The 22,996-nt window shown below is 39.8% G+C and overlaps 1 protein-coding gene across 1 annotated transcript; it reads left to right on the top strand.

Annotated features, from left to right (window-relative positions):
- The first annotated feature begins 7,127 nt into the window (after window positions 1-7,127).
- Window positions 7,128-19,475, top strand: parp4 (poly (ADP-ribose) polymerase family, member 4). The gene is made up of 33 exons (XM_072445037.1): window positions 7,128-7,291; window positions 7,388-7,466; window positions 7,543-7,647; window positions 8,067-8,225; window positions 9,039-9,176; window positions 9,697-9,861; window positions 10,049-10,200; window positions 10,323-10,454; window positions 10,546-10,644; window positions 10,725-10,908; window positions 11,455-11,590; window positions 11,672-11,814; window positions 11,912-12,043; window positions 12,462-12,548; window positions 12,625-12,789; window positions 12,911-12,957; window positions 13,036-13,117; window positions 13,224-13,361; window positions 13,619-13,808; window positions 13,909-13,979; window positions 14,136-14,323; window positions 14,948-15,047; window positions 15,131-15,301; window positions 15,423-15,503; window positions 15,630-15,710; window positions 15,851-15,946; window positions 16,033-16,131; window positions 16,228-16,284; window positions 16,413-16,442; window positions 16,520-17,902; window positions 17,980-18,082; window positions 18,213-18,342; window positions 18,525-19,475. Exons 1-33 carry the CDS (start codon window positions 7,143-7,145, stop codon window positions 18,736-18,738), a joined length of 5,286 nt encoding a protein of 1,761 aa, XP_072301138.1. The 5' UTR covers window positions 7,128-7,142; the 3' UTR covers window positions 18,739-19,475.
- Window positions 19,476-22,996: the final 3,521 nt, after the last annotated feature.

Below are 22,996 nucleotides of genomic sequence, written 5' to 3' on the forward strand. Positions count from 1 at the left end.
ACACACACACGCACACACAAACACCATGCACACACACAAACACACACACGCACGCACAAACACCATGCACACACACAAACACACGCACGCACAAACACCATGCACACACACAAACACACACACGCACGCACAAACACCATGCACACACACAAACACACACACGCACGCACAAACACCATGCACACACACAAACACACACACGCACGCACAAACACCATGCACACACACAAACACACACACGCACACACAAACACCATGCACACACACAAACACACACACGCACGCACAAACACCATGCACACACACAAACACACACACGCACACACAAACACCATGCACACACACAAACACACACACGCACACACAAACACCATGCACACACACAAACACACACACGCACGCACAAACACCATGCACACACACAAACACACACACGCACACACAAACACCATGCACACACACAAACACACACACGCACACACAAACACCATGCACACACACAAACACACACACACGCACAAACACCTTGCACACACACAAACACACACACACACACGCACAAACACCATGCACACACACAAACACACACACACACACACAAACACCATGCACACACACAAACACACACACACGCACAAACACCATGCACACACACAAACACACACACGCACACACAAACACCATGCACACACACAAACACACACACACACGCACAAACACCATGCACACACACAAACACACACACACACGCACAAACACCATGCACACACACAAACACACACACACACGCACAAACACCTTGCACACACACAAACACACACACACACACGCACAAACACCATGCACACACACAAACACACACACACACGCACAAACACCATGCACACACACAAACACACACACACACGCACAAACACCATGCACACACACATTTTTCTATTCTCTAATGTCATAAAAATTCAGACAATTTACACAAACGGAACACATCTGTTTTTGTCAACAAACTATTGCATTAGAGCAGTGGTTCTCAAAGTGGGGTCCAGGGCCCCCTGATGGGCCTCAGAGGCATTGAGGGGGCCCCCTAAGGTACACAACAAGCATACATTAAAATTGAGCTTTACCCAAGCTTTATATAATTTAGTATTAGACCTACAGTCATAATTATATTTTGTTTAATGTAAATTTAAGGTAAAGATCTACGTATTCTCTTAAATATAGAGTCACTTATTACTATGGGGTTTCATGTGATCTTCCAATCAAAAAGAGGACCGTGTCGCTGTGGGGAGGGTTAGAACACACTCTGGTTTGATTGTCAGTCGACACCAATATAATAGATCCATGGTCAGCACTAAGGCCACTGCAAAGTCCAGGAAGAGCCTGGTGTTACCTACCCCCTGATCAAGAGCAGGTTTTAACACCAAAAGCTTTGGTCGAGTTTTGTCTGGGACAATTAGTTTAGCTAAAGCTAAATCTAGGGAGGGGCAGATGAGACTGGGTCCATCGTTAAAGATGCAAAAGCTCCACACATAAGCTGGAGGCGTTGACGAGAGAGTTGTTTTAAAAGATACATATGCTCAGCACAGACATGTGCAGAGGCAGATAGCGCGTTGACGTCTAGGGACGGTCAAACATCTAAAAGCGATGTGCCCATCCCGGAAACACAGTAATGTCTAATAAATATGGGAAAGAGTGTCTGGAGTGTCCGGTGTGGTCCAATAGATTTGGTTTTCCACCTGGCGGATCACTAAGCACAGACAAAACGTATGATTCATGTCAACAAAATTGTTAAATGAAATGAATATGAATGAAGGTTTTGTGATTTATGTCATGTCTTTGTGATTTTAATGCAATATTTATTTTTGTGTGAAACACTTTGAATTGTGTGCCTTGTGTACAAATTGTGCTCTACAACACAGCTCTATAAACTTGAAAAAATAAATTGAAAGGAAAATTGAATGGGAGTGTCTACAGAGCCGCGGCGCGCGGCCGAAACTGCCATGTTATTTTTGTGCCGGCCGCGCGCCGCGGCTCCTGAAACTGCTGCGCTATTTGACCGCGTTTTAGCGCCGTTTTAGACCGCACCGGGTTAAGGTTAGGTTTAAGATTAGGGTTAAGGTTAAGGTTAGGGTTAGGGTTAAGGTTAAGGGTTAGGGTTAGGGTTAAGGTTAAGGTTAAGGTTATGGTTAGGGTTAGGGTTAGGGTTAGGGTTAGGGTTAAGGTTAAGGTTAAGGTTAAGATTAGGGTTAGGGTTAAGGGTAGGGTTAAGGTTAAGGTTAGGGTTAAGGTTAAGGGTTAGGGTTAGGGTTAGGGTTAAGGTTAAGGTTAAGGTTAAGGTTAAGGTTAAGGTTAAGGTTAGGGTTAAGGTTAGGGTTAGGGTTAGGGTTAAGGTTAAGGTTAAGGTTAGGGTTAAGGTTAAGGTTAGGGTTAAGGGTAGGGTTAAGGTTAAGGTTAGGGTTAAGGTTAAGGGTTAGGGTTAGGGTTAGGGTTAAGGTTAAGGTTAAGGTTAAGGTTAGGGTTAGGGTTAGGGTTAAGGTTAGGGTTAGGGTTAAGGTTAAGGTTAGGGTTAAGGGTAGGGTTAAGGTTAAGGTTAGGGTTAAGGTTAAGGGTTAAGGTTAGGGTTAGAGTTAAGGTTAGGGTTAGGGTTAAGGTTAGGGTTAAGGGTAGGGTTAAGGTTAAGGTTAGGGTTAGGGTTAGGGTTAGGGTTAAGGTTAAGGTTAAGGGTTAGGGTTAGGGTTAGGGTTAGAGTTATGGTTAAGGTTAGGGTTAGGGTTAAGGGTAGGGTTAAGGTTAAGGTTAAGGTTAGGGTTAGGGTTAGGGTTAAGGTTAAGGGTTAGGGTTAGGGTTAGAATTATGGTTAAGGTTAGGGTTAGGGTTAGAATTATGGTTAAGGTTAGGGTTAAGGTTAGGGTTAGGGTTAGGGTTAGAATTATGGTTAAGGTTAGGGTTAGGGTTAAGGTTAAGGTTAGGGTTAGGGTTAAGGTTAAGGTTAAGGTTAGGGTTAGGGTTAAGGTTAGGGTTAGGGTTAAGGTTAAGGTTAAGGTTAGGGTTAGGATTAGGGTTAGGGTTAGGGTTAGGGTTAAGGTTAAGGTTAGGGTTAGCCATGAGGCTATAACGGGCTATAAGGGAAATGCCGCGGTCCCTGAAACTGCGCGGCCATTTGACCGCGCCGCGGCTCTCCAGCCACGGCCTAATTGAATTGAATAGTTTCACATAGAAATTTGATGGAAACCAGTCATAAAGAGATAACAGACTTCAACCTAACTTTACCAGAAGATAAAAGCTGACATTTTTCTGAGACAGACGAGTTTCCTATGTCACAAACATCTGCGTGACGTGCCGAGGATGGACCCGATGACACAGGTGCAGCAGGGTCTGGAGCCGGGGGCTGGGACTGGACTGAGACAAATAAAGGTTTGCCGTGACCTGAGAGGCCTGCTTCTTACATGCTGCAGTGTAGAAAGAAGGTCTAAAAGCAGCTGTACAAGTGAGTCATATGCATATGTAACATCACAAACTTTAACATTGACAGTATAAAACACAAGCAGGAAGAGAAGGCGCGTTCTAGTTTAGCTGCGTCTCGTCTGGATGATCCACGAGGCTTGAACTGTCCAATGAGAGCGTAGAAAGCACGCCCAGCAGCCACGTGCACTAGGGTTATGGGATAGTACATTAATAATATAATAGATCCGTGATCTTATACCGGAAACTCCAACGGTCTGCGTAGGTCTTGTTTATGTGTCAAGATAGTTTTATTTGTCGAAGTAGAGTGAATTTGACGTTAGCTTATTCAGAGTAAAATAGTATATTTTTTTAATAATCTTATTCTATTCAACATTGCTCTTGCCTGTACGTTTTAGACAACGGCTAAACATTTAAATAACTGCTGTGACATTAGTTTTATCCATGTTTTATTTTCTGGATATTTCCTAAAACGCACCAGACTTTTATTTTGAAAAGAAATTCCTGCGCATCGACGGAACGACTGTAAACGCCCCACAGTGACACAGCACCCATGGGTCTGTGAGCACCTATGTTCTCTGGAGCTGCACGAGCACAAATACTGGTATGTTGTGTCAATTTTCTATTGCATATATAACTTAAGTTACTGTTGACTGTTTGTGAGACTTTGAAACGAACATTTGACTCAACACTAGCACTAACTAAACGTTTGTGTTGCAACTTGGCCCTGGTAATGGGCTTATTCTATTCTATTCTATTCTATTCTATTCAAGTCAATTCAATTTATTTTTGTTAAACCTTATTTAATGTACGAACTTGAACAACAAAGAGCTGTCAAACATTTACAACAGACATTATAAACCTGCTTGAACACTGATACTTTAAACTTCTGTTTGTTTGTTTGTTTGTTCATATAAATGCATGTCATTAGTTGAAAGCAGTGCACTTGGCTCTTCCTGGGTCCATCTGATCAATCGATTCCGCGTTTCCTTTATGGCCTGTAATAACACTGTTTACCGTCAGTCCCGCCCACCAGTCTGTCATGCTCCGACATTTTACTGAAGCAGTGGAATAGTAGCATGAGTTTTGGTCACTTCATATGTGTTTTCTCTTCCTACTGCTACTGCAATAGTTTAGTTGTTTGTATTAGGGTCAATTCACATGTTCCTTTTCCTTCAGACATGTTACTGTAATACTCTGTCTCTTCTTTGACATGTTACTGTAATACTCTGTCTCTTCTTTGACATGTTACTGTAATACTCTGTCTCTTCTTTGACATGTTACTGTAATACTCTGTCTCTTCTTTGACATGTTACTGTAATACTCTGTCTCTTCTTTGACATGTTACTGTAATACTCTGTCTCTTCTTTGACATGTTACTGTAATACTCTGTCTCTTCTTTGACATGTTACTGTAATACTCTGTCTCTTCTTTGACATGTTACTGTAATACTCTGTCTCTTCTTTGACATGTTACTGTAATACTCTGTCTCTTCTTTGACATGTTACTGTAATACTCTGTCTCTTCTTTGACATGTTACTGTAATACTCTGTCTCTTCTTTGACATGTTACTGTAATACTCTGTCTCTTCTTTGACATGTTACTGTAATACTCTGTCTCTTCCTTCAGACATGGCGGTGTTCCAGCATTGCTCTGTGCTGTTCGAGCTCAAAGGTTTGCCTTTCAAAGACAAGAAGAAGATCAAATTAGCAGTGACTGATAATGGAGGGGACATGTCGTTTGTGCCCAATAAACAGGTCAGCTCATGTTACTAAAGTTGACACAAAAGTGAATAACGTTATTCATGAATCAGACTTTTGTTATCTTGCACAAAGCAGGTCTTGCTCCTGATATTTTTAGTACAAAATGCAAAATGTAATGTTTGTTTTTTATGTTTACAAAGCTTGAATGCACTTTTGCTGATACATAAAGTTGTGAGTATAATCAGATAACCTAATTATATCAGATCAGATTTTCTTTTGGCCTGTGTTTATTATGCACAAGAGAAATAAAAAATACCTGGCGACATGTGTCAGTTTAGTGTTTTAGTGTTTTATTTTCGAGTAATTGTTGTATTTGGAAGAAAACGTATAATACAATACAATAATTTACAATCAATCAATATTTTTTTGTCTTTGCCATATTATTTTGTCCTTTATTCCCCCCATAATTTTCCTTGTTAAAATCAATCAATCAGAAAGAAATTAGACAACTCACATCTGATGTTCCAGTTACACAGATATATATATTTATATATATATATATATATATATATATATATATATTTATATATATATATATATATATATATATATATATATATATATATATATATAAATATAAAACCATAAAATGCAAAGCTCTGCTCTCTGTGCCTTCTCAGTGCTCTCTGATAGTGAGTGCTGTGTCCAGTCTGAGCCCGGCAGACCGGGCAGACTTCGTGAAGTCAATCCGTGGAGGTCAGACTTGCACGCTGCCTGGCTGGCTACTGTCGAGCCGTTGCACGCTGCTGCGCAAGTGGACATTTCCTTAGGAAATTTTAAGGTTACATTCTTCGGCAAATTCACTTCCTGTTTTAAAAAGGGTACGAAACGTCAGTTTCACAGCTGATTTATAAAGTTACGAAAATAACAGTGAAAGTGCTGGTAAGTTCTTTTGGTTGAAAATATCGTCACCGTAAGGGCAAAGGCATGAAGATTGCAGGCAAAGGAAATGACTGAAAAATGGCTGTTCAGTAGTGCAATATTTGAAAATACTTTTTAACACAATAGTTTCAGTAATATTAACACAAACCGGCCTTAATGTATTAGTCAAACTCTGTCAAAATAAAAGCTTAACAGAGACAAAACCATGACTAAATCAAGGCTAATTAAGACAGAATAAGAAGGAAAATCATTCATAAAGTCATCACCTTTTTCATTTAAATGTATTTTATTTATTTATTTGAATTAGGGCAGTGCATATTAATCAATGTGTTCATCAACATAAATATGCCAGAGTTGTCACAGTAGCTAAATTTCATCCGTTGTCCTAAGGCAGGAACACTAAACATTCACACAACAGACTATTTGACATTACCAGACATTAAACCTAACAGAGACACATGTAGTATGTCCACGAATCTGAGGCATTGTAGAGAAAACAGAGATGATTTCAGAAGTAGAAAGAGCCCAGAAAGAAGCATAAGATCATCTGTAAGATAAGATAAGATAAGATAATCCTTTATTGTCCACACATGGGGAAATTTCATTGTTGCAACGCAGGTAGATACAGAGGAAAAGAACAGATAACTTATAAGAAGTTTAAAAAACACTCAGTAGAAGATCTCCTATAAACAAAAACTCCTATAGACAAAACCTCCCATAGGGATGGAGGGGAAAATAATAAAGATAAAATAAATAAATAAATACCATTGCATGTGATCACGACGCGACATATGTGGGTGCAGGACTGGTTGGTTTTGAACGTTGTCGTCATTACAGCTTCTGATGTGACTGTCAGATGGAGAACCTTTGTGTTACTGCGAATATGTATTACTTTGTGCGTTCTTTCTTCTTCAGCAGGGTGTTTATAAGTTATTTGTTCAAAAGGTGTGCTTGGTAAGGTTTTCTCAAGAGCTGATGTGATGACTAATGCCGTGTTGAGGAATGTGTCTAAAGTGATCGATGTCAGTCTGTTTAAGTATGATTTATCTTGTTTTTCCTCCTTGTGTAGACAAATGGTCCCAGAGCACAGATACTTCTATAACACGCAAATGCCAGGACAAACCTGTGCAGCCCGTCTATGTGCCTCTGAAGGAAGAGTCTCCAAAGGGCACGAAAAAGAACGATAGGTTTGAACTTCTTTATGTATTATGATAGTGCCCTGAGTATTATCTGATGTGTATTGATTATAACAAACTAAATCAACTCTGGTGACGAATTCACAGAGTTTACACTGAGACGGATCATGAGCTGCCCAAATGTCCAGAGAGCTTTCAAGTGGCCAAATACTCAATCTTTCAAAAGGTACAGCAATAACATATTTGATTTTTTGTTGTGTAATAGTTCACTTGAAGTATAATTTCGGTTCACTTTTCTTCAGCCCAAAAGCCGTACTTGGTGTTTGCTGGAGCTGCAGAGCGCTAAAAGTGACACTGGGAGGCAGTATTGCGTGGTCAGGTACAGGAAGGATGACGTTCAGTCCAAGGTAATTCAAAAACTGAGACAAATCTAAATCTCAATTCAAAGTCTGCAGTATTACTTGAGACCAGGAGAGAAAAAGCCTGAATATAGGTATAATATGTACATAATACAGTACAATACAATGGAAAAACTTAAAATAGTAACACAGTTTTTAAGAGTGAATAATTATGTTTTGCCACTCACACTTTAGCATCTTCAGTGATCTGGTAAAATCTTCTATCTTTCCCAGATTATTTTTCACTCTTAAAAACTTATATCCAGTTTTTTCTTTTGCTATGGAACCGACCAACCATACTCAGAACCCGTTTTTGTTGTTTTCTATTTCATTCAACCACATAAACGAATCACAATGATACCTTTTACGTTGATAATCTGCCCCCCTCTACCCATGATGCATCAGCGTACATACATGCGTGTTCACAGAAGGCGGCTGTGAGGGATCAGGTGCTGTTGGTGTCTACGTCGGAGGAGGCGGTGAAGGTGTACCAAGACCTCACAGACTCGATGAAGGCGGACGGTCTGGAGCAAAAGAGAGATGTTCCTCTTAAAGTCACGGAGATGGGATCTGCTCCACTTCAGCAGGTTCAGTACAACCGTTACATATATACATATATTATATACACGGCGTTTCCCAAAGCCTCGTAACAAGACCTAAGACGAGCCAAATCACTGGTCCTGTCCGATTTGAACAGGATTTCTAAAATGCATGTAAACGCAAAACTCCGATTGAGGTGGTCGTGATTTGAATCTCCCAAAACTGCGTGAACACCTCTGAAGTTCTCGGATTGTACTCTGAGCGCTGCATTCGCTCCACCGTGGACTTGATCCTGTCGGTTTCATTGTTTCGGCAAACGATTCTGTAACTTTGATGTGTTTATTTGCAGAGCGGAGAGTGTGTCGCACCATGTTCAATAATGAAATGCTCAGAGTACATCAGCCATTTTTATTTTAGCATTTATAGTTACGAAGTTGCTGAATCGCCGCCTCGAATATTGGGAAATAAATACTGCATCATGTACCACCAGTTAAAACACAGGCCTGTACATATTGATGAGAAGAATACTTTGAATTTTATGAATATATTTGCTTATTAATACCATGCCTTTAAGCTTAGAATGGGTGATCAAATACCACAATGTTTTCCTGAAATAACTGTATAGTGAATACAAACAAAAGAAAGAATAACTGTTCTGGCTACAGGTACTCTAAATTAGTATTCTGAACAGGATTTTTTGGTACAGGAATTTAGTTATTTCCCAGCACTGTCTGTAAAGTAAACAGAGGGCCTTTTTGTCGTCCTCTGTCTCTGTTTGGATGGAGCGAGTTACTCTTAGTGAGAGAGAAGCGCTTTTGTCAGATTAAGAGTGTATTTTTAACGCTGGTGTTTGCCTGCAGCTGCTGCTGGAGGAGAAACTGAACTCGGGGGCGCTCTCTCCGGAGGTGGGGGTGTTTGTGGAGCTGCTGTGGCAGGAGGCTCTGGGCTGCGTCGACCTCATCCTCAACACGCCAGTTCACAAGATCAGCCTCAACGATGTACGAGCCATTCAGTCCATACATTATATTATATATTCATTCAACATTGTCAATTGTCGAAAACGTTGACAATCATGTGTATTATTGAATATTGTTTGTCTTGTGTCTGTTTGTTAAATCGTTTTTTTGTGTCGAGTGATGCTGCAAAACCAATTTCCCCAAGTGGGACAATAATGATACCTTGCGGAAAAGTGTAATACAGGGTAAAAAAGTCTAATGAAGGGTAAAAATATGAAAAGAAGCTTAAAATAGTTCAAATAATAAAACAACCTGTATACCTAAACATAGAATTAAATCAGTGCCTGGAAAGCAATTCAATTATCTTAAACAGCCTTTTAATTCTGGGCAATCAATAGTTTTTTCATTCATTGAACTATTTTGTTTTATAGCAGAATCCGTTCTAAACAATGAACATTTTGCCCTCCATTTAAATTTGGTGGAATGTCACACCTCTGCTTTATTCATTCTCAATTTTGATCATAAATGAAACACAATTGCCTTTGATTCTTTGTGTGCACAGGTGACCAGGGCAGAAGGACTTTTACTCCAGACGCAAAGAAAATTAACTGAACATAAAATGGAGGAGGTGCTTTCTCTCTGGTCTGAATATCGTACTCTTCTTGCCCCACGATTTCCTGTCGGTCCAAACATGTCTTCAGTCTCCAAGCAGTTCGACCTCTGCCAGGTAACTATTATTAGACAGAAACACAATTATTATTAGCAGTTGTTTGATTTGCACAAGTTTAATGTCGATAATATACTGCAACCTATGATATTATAATAAATTCACTGGTTCCTAATCCTTATGCAGTATTGAAACAGCGCTATAAAGTGTGTGTTGATACCAAATCTCATGTTCTTGCTTTTGAAAGTTAATCAGAGACATCCTGAACGTCAGTGAAATGACATTAGGGAGCGCAGTGCCGTCCAGCATGGGCAAATACCGCGCGCTGAGGTGCGGTATTGAAGGCGTTCCCCCTGAAAGCTCAGAGTTTAAAGCTGTGACTTCTCTCCTTCGAAACAGGTAAAAGTATCTTGTTCATTCATTCTTTCGATCCTTTATTACACCAGGACGTACAACCTAAGCTCTATTTTACAAGTTACTTCCAATCATTTCTCACAAATTCCTCTTCTTTTTTATTACAGTAAATTAAAAGTTCATCAGATTCTGCGTGTGAACAGAGCACCGGAGCTCCAACATTTTAAGCGTGAACTCGGGAACATCAAACCTCTCCTCCATTCGTCCAGTCCTCACAACTTTGTAGGAATTCTTTCTCGGTAAGACCAGCGCCTCGAATGAAACGGAAATGGGCAACGTTTTGTGCCTTAACATTTCTATTCACGTTTTGCTGTGGATATTTATTTTCAGTGGCCTGCTTTTGCCTCACGTCGCCGTGGACCAGCATGGCATCCAAAGAACTGATGCCGGCGACCTTGGCAGTGGAATCTACTTCAGTGGCGACATAAAGTTAGTCATTCAAAAGCTTTCTTAAATGACGCCGTACGTTTGTTAACAATATCGTCTGCAATCGCTCTTCTCTTCAACAGCACGTCACTGAAATATTCCCAGTGCAGTTCTACAGACGGATCTCGATTGATGTTGGTTTGTGACGTAGCGTTGGGACGGTGCAGGGACCTCCTCAAGAAAGACCTGACTCTAACCCAGGCCCCCGAGGGTCACGACAGCGTGCACGGGGTCCAAGTCAAACCTGGTCTTCAGTCGGAATTCACGGTACCAGTTTATGTTACTGTCCACGTTTACGATTGTGATCTATGAAAAGAACTTTACACAGAAATGAACCTGGTTCAAAAACTCAGAACTTTGAGCATCAGGAGAGTAAGAATTCTACCTAAGAATTTATTTATGAGCTGTGAATTGTCTTTGAGTGTCACGCTATACAAGTGTAATGTATTATTATATTAGTGTTGTCACTGTACTAATCTCTCAAACTTGTTTCTGATACTAAGAAAAATGATCAATATTGATTTCAATGCCACAATATTAATAAAAAACTAAATGTTTAATGTAATAGAATGTCATTTATAACAGAAAATAATAGTAATTCCGTCAAAACGGCCTTGTGAACTTATTCTAGATCTGATATAGATAAAGACTATTCTAAAACCTATTTATGAGATTTCAATGCTGCCTGTCAAGTATGGAAAATGTATTCTAGAGTACAAGAAACAGAAAAACACATTTTTTAAAACAACTGCAGACGTTTGATGATGGGAAAAGGAGAATTCACAAAAGGACTTTTTCCCCCTGCAAATGTAGGATGATGAATACGTGGTGTACAGTGCTGATCAGGTCAAACTGAAGTATGTGGTGCAGTTGAGTCTGGAGGGCGAGGAGCTGAAACGGTTCACTCCTGAGATCGTTACGTCAGTGGAGCTGCCCTCTACCGACCCGGGTAAACGCTTTTCTTCAACAATCGATCAAGGATTTAGTTGTTTCACAATGACTTTTTTATTGAATGCGTCATGGCATGCAGGGATGGATAGAGATGAAGATAATATTGACAACATTAAAAATCCACTGGAAAATGTCACTGCTGGCCTTTTGAATAGTTCTGGACAACAAATACCACTGCAGGCCGTTCATGTCAAATGTAAACTTATGGACTTACTTGCTCAGGTATAACAATTATAGCGTTTGACCGTATGCTACAATGTAATTAACAACAAACATATAACTTTAAACGTTTCATTTTCCTTGTCCTTGTCAAATATAGGTCATCATCTTTCAGAAATACACCAACGAGAGCTCTGTGCCCATTGAGGCTAAGTATGTGTTTCCACTGGATGACTCTGCAGCAGTCTCTGGATTTGAAGCGTTCATCAATGGCAAACATGTGGTGGGACAAGTAAGTGTAATATTTCTGTTTAGTGAGGCCTTCTCGCTTCTCACAAAAATCCTCTTTCAAGCCAACTATTCTCCTGCTTAAAATCTTCACCTCACTGTCTTCAATCGAGTGGTTTGTCTTGTGCCTTCCTGTCTTTGCTGTTTGGTCTCATCTGTAACGCTCTTTGCAACCTTCTTCACTGTATTGGATCGAATACACTACATTTCTCTGTTCCTGTGTAGGCATCTTGTCCTTAGGATGAACCAGTTTTTTTCTGAAAGTGTTGTCCAGGTTAAACTCTGCCCACAACCCTGCCATTTTGTCTGTGCTTTGTATGAGCTCCAAACCTGGTTTATGTAACAAAGCTAGATATGGTGAGGTTTCTCATTTGGATTGTCAAGAATGGACAAGAGACATTTTTTTTTAATTTTTGCTGTAGGTAAAAGAGAAGGAAACTGCTCGAAGAGAGTATAAGCAGGCCATTGAGAGAGGCCACGGAGCCTACCTGATGGACCAGGATGCACCTGTGGGTTAAGTCTTACAATTCATTCATCAAAAGTTAAAATCAAGTTACACTGAGCACAGTTTGTCTTGTCATGTAGGATGTGTTCACAATAAGTGTGGGCAATCTTCCACCTGGGGCCACTGTCCTGATCAAAGTTACCTTTGTGTCTGAACTGGTCGTCACAGATGGAAGTATCTTCTTCTCTTTGCCCTGCAGTGTGGCTCCATGGCAGGAGAGTGCAGCACTCAACCAGACCACACAGGTCAAAGTCACTTCACATTTGTGTTGGTTAAAGTACCGTATATCATGTAGAACTTACATTGGAATACATTATGACTGATCTATATACAGCAAGTTAATGTGGTGATTTTCTAAACAAACAGGTGACTGTAGAAAAAGTCTGTGTGACTGATGACGGAGCAAGTACAAGGTGAAACATTCTGGTTCAAGACACATTTGTATGTAGGTTATTATAATAATTGTATAATAAATGTATTTTTCTCCTTAGAGAATTTAACCTTGACATGTCAATCGAAATGCCTAATGAAATTACCAAAGTAAAATGCACCACTCATAAGGTCAATATGAAGGTAAGACCATCTTTATTTGATAGAAAGATTTTAGATTTAGATATGTAAATGTTCTCCTCCTTTCTCAGTTATGTGACACATTCTATTAAGACTTGTATATTTCCAGAAAACTGACTGTAGGGCTGTGGTGAGTGTGCTGCCTGGAGAGGTTATGGGACCAGAAGGTTTCCAGCTCCTGGTCACTCTGACTGAGGTCCATGTGCCGAGGATGTGGGTCGAGAAACATCCCAGCAAAGACAGCCAGGTTTCTCTTACTGAGACTTCTACTGTAGGGCTACATAACAAGCCACATGAGCAATGAAATACATGTAGTAATGCAGAATGGGAATTACCTACAATAAATTACCTATAAAATAATAACCATCTTTCCTGGTAGTTTACAGCTCCATATTTTCCTATATTTATATATTTTACATCCCCTTTTTATAGCGTTTATTTTTGCTGGTTTAACAATCAAACTTCCACCTCACCATGTTTTTTTGTTTGTTTGTTTTCTTCAAGGCCTGCATGCTGGTTTTCTACCCCAAATTTGAGGCCCCGTCTAGTACAACCTCGGATGAAGTTGTGCTCTTGTTGGATGCGTCTCAGTCTATGAAGGGAGAGTCCTTAAACTCTGCTCGAATGCTTGCTCTGCAGATCCTAAAAACCCTCGACCGAAATGTCCGACTCAATGTCATTGTCTTTGGCACCGGTATGTGTACATTTAGCTAGCTTCTCAATTTTGTTCATAATTTACTTCAAAATTGAATTGAACTAACTTAAGTATTCTTTTGTGTTTCCAATTCAATCAGATCACACAGAGTCTTTTCTGTCTGCCAGGCCAATTGTTGAAGCTCGTCAGGAAACAAAAAACTTCATTAAGGTGTTTTTATTGTGGACATTTAATTATTAGTATTCTTTTAAAAACACATAAATTATATAATAATAGTAGTTTGAAATCTGCTGGTTTCTCCACTTACATAGAAAATGCTTAAATGTTCCAGCATGAAGTCTGTAATCTTTATGACTTTCCCCCCAGCACTTCTTGTCAGCAGGGGGCAGCACTGAGCTGTGGAGGCCTTTGCGGGCCCTGAGTCTGCTGCCACCCTCCAGTGGCACGAGGAACCTGCTTCTGCTGTCAGATGGGCACATACAAAACCCGGAGCTCACGCTGCAGCTGATCCGAGAGAACAGCACACACAGTCGCCTCTTCACCTGTGGACTGAGGTCTGGGCTTATCATTTAACCTCTACCATCTCTGGTAGAGGGCTCTCACCTTCTTGGAGATGTTATTACTGTCCTGTCTTGCGTTTATTCAAATACAGGTTTTATTACATACAAAAAGACTTAAAATCTTGCCTCCTACTGTGGGACAAGGCGGGCTCATGCCATATTGTGGATCATTTTAGATGAAGAAAAACATTTCCATGGAGAAAAGCTGGTTGCGACTTTAAATCAAAAGGCCACTTTTGTGCAATTTATTTTAATTTAGCATAGCCAGATTTCACAACCGTCACGTGACAGGGTTAGCGGTTCAACCTCTTACTGTCAATGCATGTTGTTGGTGGGCCCATGGGCAGGACAGTTCACTCATCACTGGTGTAGATGTGTTGTCTGATGAGACTGAAACTTGTCAAAAATGTAGCTAAAATTAGGATTTAAGTTTAAGTGGGTTTAAGCCGTTGTAGAATATCTCATAAGACAAGTTGTAAATATCCAACTTTTTCCAGTATGATGCAAATAGAACGACAATTTATTTACTATTTATGGGGCCAGTTTTATTTCATGTAATTCCTGACTCAAAATTTAAAGGGGAAAAAAGGATGTGTAACATGAATATAATCATTTTAGCCCAACTGCTAACCGGCACATGCTGAGGGCTCTGGCTCAGGCTGGATGTGGAGCCTATGAATTCTTTGACACCAAATCCAAACATACCTGGTCAGAAAAGGTGAGACATATTTTCCATTACAGCAAATGTTATTATATTATAAATCATCTCAAATAGGTTTCATTATTATTGCTCTGCTGCAGGTCTCATCTCAGGTCAAGCGTATGATGGCACCAGGGGCAAGGTCTGTGTCAGTGAAGTGGCAGCAGTTCAACCCAACAGCGCCCCCTCCTGTTCAAGCCCCAAAACAGCTCCATGCCCTGTTCAATGACTGTCACACTCTTGTCTTTGGCTTTGTGCCACACTGCACTCAGGTATTTCAAATTATAATAACTTACTATTATTACTTCTAATTTACTAGTGGGGATTTAATTTAAATGTACTTAAACCCTAACCTGTTTGAATTTTATTTTTTGAATTTGTGTTATCGTATAGGCCACGCTCCTTGGTGACCTCAGTGGAGAGGAGATTAAAACTATGGTGTCAACTAGTGAGCTGCAAAAGACAAAGGGCACAGTAAGACTGACGCTTAAATAGTTTTAAAAAATCAATATTTGTTGTGTTGTTATTTTTTTATAGACTGTACTTTAATATGCAAAGTAAGTCTGTGTTAGTACTCAATCTTTTTTGTTTTTTTTACAGTTTCTTCACAAACTTACTGCCAGAGCCATTATTAGAGATTTTGAAGATGGCAGCCTTGACATGAACGCAGTTCTTCATGAGGTGTGTCTTTGTATATATGAATTAACTAGTACAATATAGTACAATTGTCTGTCTGTCTGTTTGTTCCATGTACAGGGTTAACAGTTCCTCTTTGAAAAAGAACTGTAATAGTAAGTGATAATACTGGATTCTATTTTCAGGAAAAGAAAGCTGAGCTCAAGTCATTAGTCATTGAGCTAAGCAAAGAGTTCTCCATCCTCTCTCAATTCACCAGCTTTGTTGCCATAGAGGAAAGGGTATGTCACCTTCACTGACTTCGCTTGTAAGAAGTAATTTAAAATCATTTCATCAAACTAGCACTGAATGCATTGAACTGTTTTAGGACTCAGGGGAAGAGAGAGGTTTTACAGACATTCCTAAACTAATTGCTGAGGAAGATGTCGACTTCTTGCCGTACATGAGCTGGGTTGATGAAGACGAGGTAATTGTGGAAATCTGCTCACGTTTCTCTTTTTTGACGATTTTCACTTTCACAGCGCTGGCCTAAAAAATGTATACCTTTTTGCTTTGTTTTCAGAAAAACTCTTTGGAAGAATTTGACTCAGATCATCTACTCGATTATGAGGAAGACGAGGTAAGAATGCAACAGCAGTTTGGCTTATTTAAAATAGATACCAGATAATAATTTGACATGACTCAAAGTCATACACTGACAACAGCCACATTTTCAATTAAATTAATGTATTTTTGTTTTTCTTTTAGTCTGAGGGGAATGTTTTGACTTCTTCTCAGGTAATGAATACAATGATTAAAGATTGAAAACAAGAATACCTTAATGCAGTTATGTTATTTCTTTTCATTCACATCAGTGGGCTGAAAAGAGATCAATTGCTATCGAGGAGAATTTAAAGGAGGACGGCTATGAAGGAATGGACGAGTGCTATGGTGACATTGGAGAACCTGATGGCGCATTCCCCTCCTCTGAAGAAGAAACTTGTGTCATGTCTCAAGAATCAAGTCCTTATTGTGATTTTGATTCTGAATACATAAGGAGATTTTATCAGCAAGATGAACGTATCTCAATTACTACTCAACATGCCCACGAAGAAGGCCTCGCTGCTCCTTCTGCTGCCAGACAATATGGGCTTATTAAGCATAGCGGATTTGCCTTTGGTCACTCACCTCCACCACCTCCACCTACCCAAATCGGAGCGTCACTAGCTGCACTCCCTGACAGTGACTTGCTTTGTTTCGGATCAGTTAGTCTAAATAGATTGAAAAGTGGCGATATGCCACCTCCACCACCTCCACCTACCCAAATCGGAGCGTCACTAGCTGCACTCCCTGACAGTGACTTGCTTTGTTTCGGATCAGTTAGTCTAAATAGATTGAAAAGTGGCGATATGCCACCTCCACCACCTCCACCTACCCAAATCGGAGCGTTACTAGCTGCACTCCCTGACAGTGACTTGCTTTGTTTCGGATCAGTTAGTCTAAATAGATTGAAAAGTGGCGATATGCCACCTCCACCACCTCCACCTACCCAAATCGGAGCGTCACTAGCTGCACTCCCTGACAGTGACTTGCTTTGTTTCGGATCAGTTAGTCTAAATAGATTGAAAAGTGGCGCTATGCCACCTCCACCACCTCCACTTGCCCAATTCCCAAAACCTTCAATTTCTTCTCTTGAATCCCCAGGAGCGCCATCACGTCAACATCTTGCCGGGTCCTCTTCTTTATTCGGATCAGCTCGGCAAAATATATTAAATCAAATGGTTTTGGGACGTACAATGTCACGTCCATCACTTTCCCAAGTCCCAAAACCTTCCATTTCTTCTCTTGAATCCCCGGGAGCTCCGGCTCTGCGGCGTCGACTAGTTGGCAAGGCTAGGTCATGGGTTGGAGGAGATGCCCGTAGGCTTTCAAATGAGTGCCAACCACTTCCAGCTGCCCAAGTCACAAAACCTTCCATTTGTGCTTTTCCACCTCCACATTCTCAGCAAATGAAAGCAATGGCCCAGTTGTCACGCGCAGTAACTCTATCTGCACCTGCTTTGGACCAGAATTGGTCCAGAATTGGTCCTAAATTCTCAATTGGAGCTACCAAGGAAGCAAGGCGTACAAATACACTTCCTTCTGACATGGTGATGGAGGACATCAGTTCATTTACAGAAAAAACATGTAGTAGGCGTAGCATGTCCATAACCACAATGCCATTCATATGGAGAAACATTTTCAGTTTGCAACACCTGGTAAGAAATTGTAAATCAGCATCTTTTGGATGTACATGTCTCATAAATCCATGCAACTATTCCAATCTGTGTTGCAGGAAGGTTACTGGGAATTAACACCACAACTCGGCAATCTACTGAACTGCGACATTTCCCGCTTTGCTGATGATTTCCTAAAAAGAAAGGGCATAACCTCATTAGGTGAGCCTTAAGCCTGTGACATGGATGGAATCTTCATTATGCTTGTGAAATAACATATTTTAAAGTTAAATTCTGTATTTTTTCTCGCCATATGTTCATTTTTTCCCCCTTGTTTTTTCTTATGCCCCAGGTTTTAAGGCCCATGCAGACATCCTGAAATTACTGGCGACTCTACTGGTTTTACAGCTGATGAGGGTGAAAAACATTAAAGAGGGACAGATGCTGCGTTCTCTCTTCTGCCTGGAGAACAACATGTGCAGGTCAGTGCATTGGATACATCAGAAAATCACTGTTGCACCAATTTCAAATCATTCGGAGACCCTTTAATGGTTTTTACTTTTATCAACAGACCAAAAATCATATACCACATACTTTTCCTTTTTATATGATGGGTCTGTTTTAGGGGGCATGCTCATGTTATAATCTGTCATGTGTGTTCCAGGCCTGACCACTGGGAGGAAGTGAACAAGGCGGTGAAGTGGGTTTGCTGGGCTGACCGGCAGTACCCTTGCATCTACAGCCGCCTGGAGTTCGGTCTGAGCTGGGACTCCTCCACAAAACAGCTACTGGGGGCAGAAAAGATCCCCCTCTGTTCCCCTCTGACAGGGCTTAACCTGAACCCCGTCCCATACCAAAGTCCCATGATGCAATGTTAAAAAGCACATAATTAATCAGGAGCTTGCAAATATTTCTTGACAATTCAGCATGTTAAAGGTAAATGTCACTATGAAGAGGCGGAGCTTGTCAGTTGTGTATCCAAGCTTGTTTTAGGTCAATATTTTGGTTTGAATTGAACAAAATGTAAAACGATGATCTCCTTATAATAGTATATAATAGTTCAATACTGAGTGCGAGGGAGGAAAGCACCATACATACAGTACTACAAAACACTTTCAAGATACTCGAAGCTGCTTTACATTAAGAGACATAAATAGACAAGCAGAAGCTAAAGTTTTCAGGGCATTTTTAATTTTTGTCCCTCTGATGTGTTTGTGGCAGGGATGTGGGCTGATGATATTTTTGATATTATTGGTTTGTGCCAGTTGAAGTCTGGAGTTATCGGGCTGTCACAAAGGAACCATCACATCAGAATAAAAAAAACATGCCACAGTATGAAGGGTAATGCTACTATTCAAAGGGCTTAATTTAATAAAACCTTATATTCGTTAATTAAATAATAGGTTCTTGGGTTTACAAGTGACAGGAATAAATAGAAGCACTTTGTATTAAATCAAATTATTAAAAATCTGTTTGTAATTTTCTGTATAATCAAAGAAAAAGTTTGTTCTTGATTACTTTTTTGTATAACCTTAAATGGAATCCTTAAAATGTTCTGATTGTTTTGACTTGTGAAGGATCATAATACATAAATAAAGAATAGCTTGAATGAAAATGATTGTGATTGATGATTATTTGTGCAGCCTGTTCACTTATCAAAGCTCAAATGGACATTATATATTTTCTACTTTATTGTAAAATGTAAATTTTTATGATACATTTTTGGTTCATATTAGCTAGTTGGATTGCCATAAAATTGTCTGAAACCCTTTCTGATTCTGATTCTGAATATAGTCATCAGGACAATCCCAACAATATCTGTAGTGTGTTTTTGTTTATATGGCTCACTCTTGAGTCCATTCAAAGACCCATTCAGGGAGGTTGTTGCCAACATATCTGCAATAAAGGATTGAGAGTGCTTCACTGGATTTTTACGGTCTTATAAATGGAGGGTGTTTATAAATTGTACTTACCTGAACATTTGTGTGTCACCTATGGTCATATGCATTGTCTGATTGCTTTTATTTTGTGCTCATTTGTGATTCTATCCACAAAGTAAAACTAGAAATATGTATTTATGCCATGGACTGTGTCAGTGGACAAAGTGACGTGAATTCGTGGCGAGCAGTTGAAGCGGCTCAAGTTGAGCATCCCGTCCTTGTACCCTGTGGAGTGAAACCTGGAGGAGAATCACAGTGAAGGAGAGATCCTACTCCCACAGACGGACAGGCAGTAGATCAGGGCTGTCAAAACTTTTCTTTTGAAACATATTGAGTGGAGGGCCACAGAGTACATGACAACAAATTTGATGAGCAACCACAACTTTATGTATGTCATGATAAGACTTTTTTTTCCAAATTTTACAGTAAAAAAGTACTACTTTTGGTTATTTGGACCAATTTAACAGGAGGCCTGACTAAGGGCTGTATTTGGCCCTCGGGCCATAGGTTGAACACTCCTGCTGTAAATGATGGACTGTGGAGTCAGAAACAGTTAACACCCAAAATGACAACTACAGTTTCCTCATCTCAGAAGGTTAAAGAATAAAACAATGAAACAATCACAAAAAGCTTTATGTGTACAATATAAATACAGCCACATTAGAATCTAATTATTCATATTGTGTGACATTGAACTTGCACTCACTTCCAAAGGCAGACTGCACCACACTTGGTGCCACACCCAGCACAGTGAAGGGCCAGTGCTATCTCCCCTCTGAATGAACCAACCAAATAGGTCAATAAACAAAAATCCAATCTTAAACATTAATAATAATACTAATAATCTAATAATAATCTGATTGGTATTTTAACACTCACAATGTCATATGGCTCAACAAAAAAGACAAATGTACCACAGACACGCACCAGATCACGTGCTCAAGTCCTTCATGTTCACATTTCACAACAGTGACACCTTTTGGCTAAACCGAGAGTTGCAACTACTTCTTTAAAGTTATATTTTATTTACAACCTCTACAACTGCAACGACTTGTCCTGCAACACCAGTTTGAGGTGTACCAAATTAAGTCAATTCACATTTAACTTACAATTAAAAATGTAATGTATTAAACTGAAGCTCGTCCTGTGTTCATGTCCACTAAAACTATATTTTCTGCATTTTGAGGAGCGTGGTTTATCTCTTCCTCTTGACTCTCTTCTCTTCCATCTTCTCTTCTCTCCTGTTGCATGTAAAAGTCTGAAGCCGACATCATATGCCAAGAATCCTCCACTCTGATGGTATTGTCGTCAGCGTTTCTCTCATAATCCTTAATGATTTGGATATATGGTTGACAAAGGTCCTTTGCCCTCTCAGTTGCGAGTTGAGTAAGTTCATTCCTCAGGTAGCTACTGACTTGCTCTGCCAGAAGATGTTCATATTCAACTTTATAGTAAGGAGGACAGCGAAGTTGTCACAGCTTCTTCCATGTGCCATAAAAACTTCAGCCCCGGTCCAAACCAAAAGCAAACAGAAAAGCAATAACAGTTCAATTTCCTACAAAACATGAATACAAGAAGTTAATACAATTTTAATAAATGTGTGTCATGTAATGTATTTTATTAAACCCAAAGTGTTCTGAAGTCACAATAAATGGCCCTGATGAGTAATGATGCAGTGGCCGAAACCTCTATCAATCACAACCACATCACAATCAACGGCAGCATTAAAATAATGACACAAGTTGCCCTCATACATACGTCTACAAACTGTTTAGCTTCTGTTTGATCCAGTATGATGATTCTATTGTTACATAATGGACAAAGGAAGGTTTTACAACCCAAACAAACAATCAATTCACACCTTCCCTGTTTTTGAACAATGAAGTAGTTTGATACTTACCAGAGATTCAATCTTTAAATTATTTATCATTCGTTTTTCATCATCTATGAGACGATCATTTTCTTTGCAAGGCACGATGTGACTGGAGTCAGACTTTGTCCTGTAGCAAACATACCAGTCTCCGTCAAACAGAACTGCAGTGATCCAAATTGCAGTCACAGAAATTAGCTTCAGGATAATCCGACAAAAGCCACTTAAAAAGTTTGAGCAGTGTTTGTTCTTGTAAATGTCACACATTCTGCTCTGATTAAAAGACTCAATGTAGAACAGAACCCATGACAGAATCATAGGAGGTACAAACAAGTAAAGTCCATCATACCAGTTCACGAGCGTTTCACACGAGCACTTAAAATCCATGTCAAACAAGTACTGTAAAATGAAGAACAGCACAATGAGCAAAGATGTGCTCGCAGCTGTTGCAAAAAGTTTTAAAAGTTTTTCTATGAAATCGGGGCCAATATGCGTCATGTTCTCAGTTCTCAGAGCTCTCAAAAGCTCATATGTCTGATTTGTCAAAGTGCTAATGTGAAAGCTGTCAGTAGTTGCATTTTCACTTTTTTATAGTTGGAAGGACCACTGACCACTGACCACTGACCACTGACCACTGACCACTGACCACTGACCACTGACCACAGACATGTGCAGACGTTTGAAAAAGTCACCACAGTGACTGCTCCATGTGATCGTGAGATCTCATGATGCAAATGATGCAATAATGGTCATTTTTTACTTGACCCTCAGTGAACAATAAGCCCATTATATACATTTTAAGAATACTTTTCCTGATTTTAGATGCCTATTTTTTTGTGTGCTCTACATCGGCTTCATCACTTTCACATATTGGACTTTGAGTCAAAAGGGGAAGATTCTTTCATGACACTAACCGGTAATGCACATCATAATAATAATCATAATAATAAAATAAAAAGTCAAGGCAGAATCCATATAATCCATCTATTCAAATGTTTGGGGTTCACATTGATCCTGATTCTTCCAGAATACTTTTAGACTGAAAATAAGGTTATAACTTTCCTTTTATGTTTTACAAGCCCAGGACCCAGATAGTTCCCTTTTATCAGATGGTGGACTAAATGAAGAACATTTCAAACATTTTCCATACAAATAAATCATATATAATATTACTCACACTAAGCAGAAGGCTTAGGCCCTGATACTCACTGCTTCTGTTTCAAACCGGGTAAAACTCGTCTGGACTGGCTTCTGTGGCAGAGTCATCACCCCAGTGTGGCGTCTGCCACTATTTCCCTTTTCTTGTAATGTTGGATTTTTACAAAG

This window comes from Eucyclogobius newberryi, unplaced genomic scaffold, assembly GCF_026437365.1.
Source record: "Eucyclogobius newberryi isolate DKJ021-1_F unplaced genomic scaffold, fEucNew1.0.hap1 SCAF_14, whole genome shotgun sequence".
Classification (NCBI taxonomy): domain Eukaryota; kingdom Metazoa; phylum Chordata; class Actinopteri; order Gobiiformes; family Gobiidae; genus Eucyclogobius; species Eucyclogobius newberryi.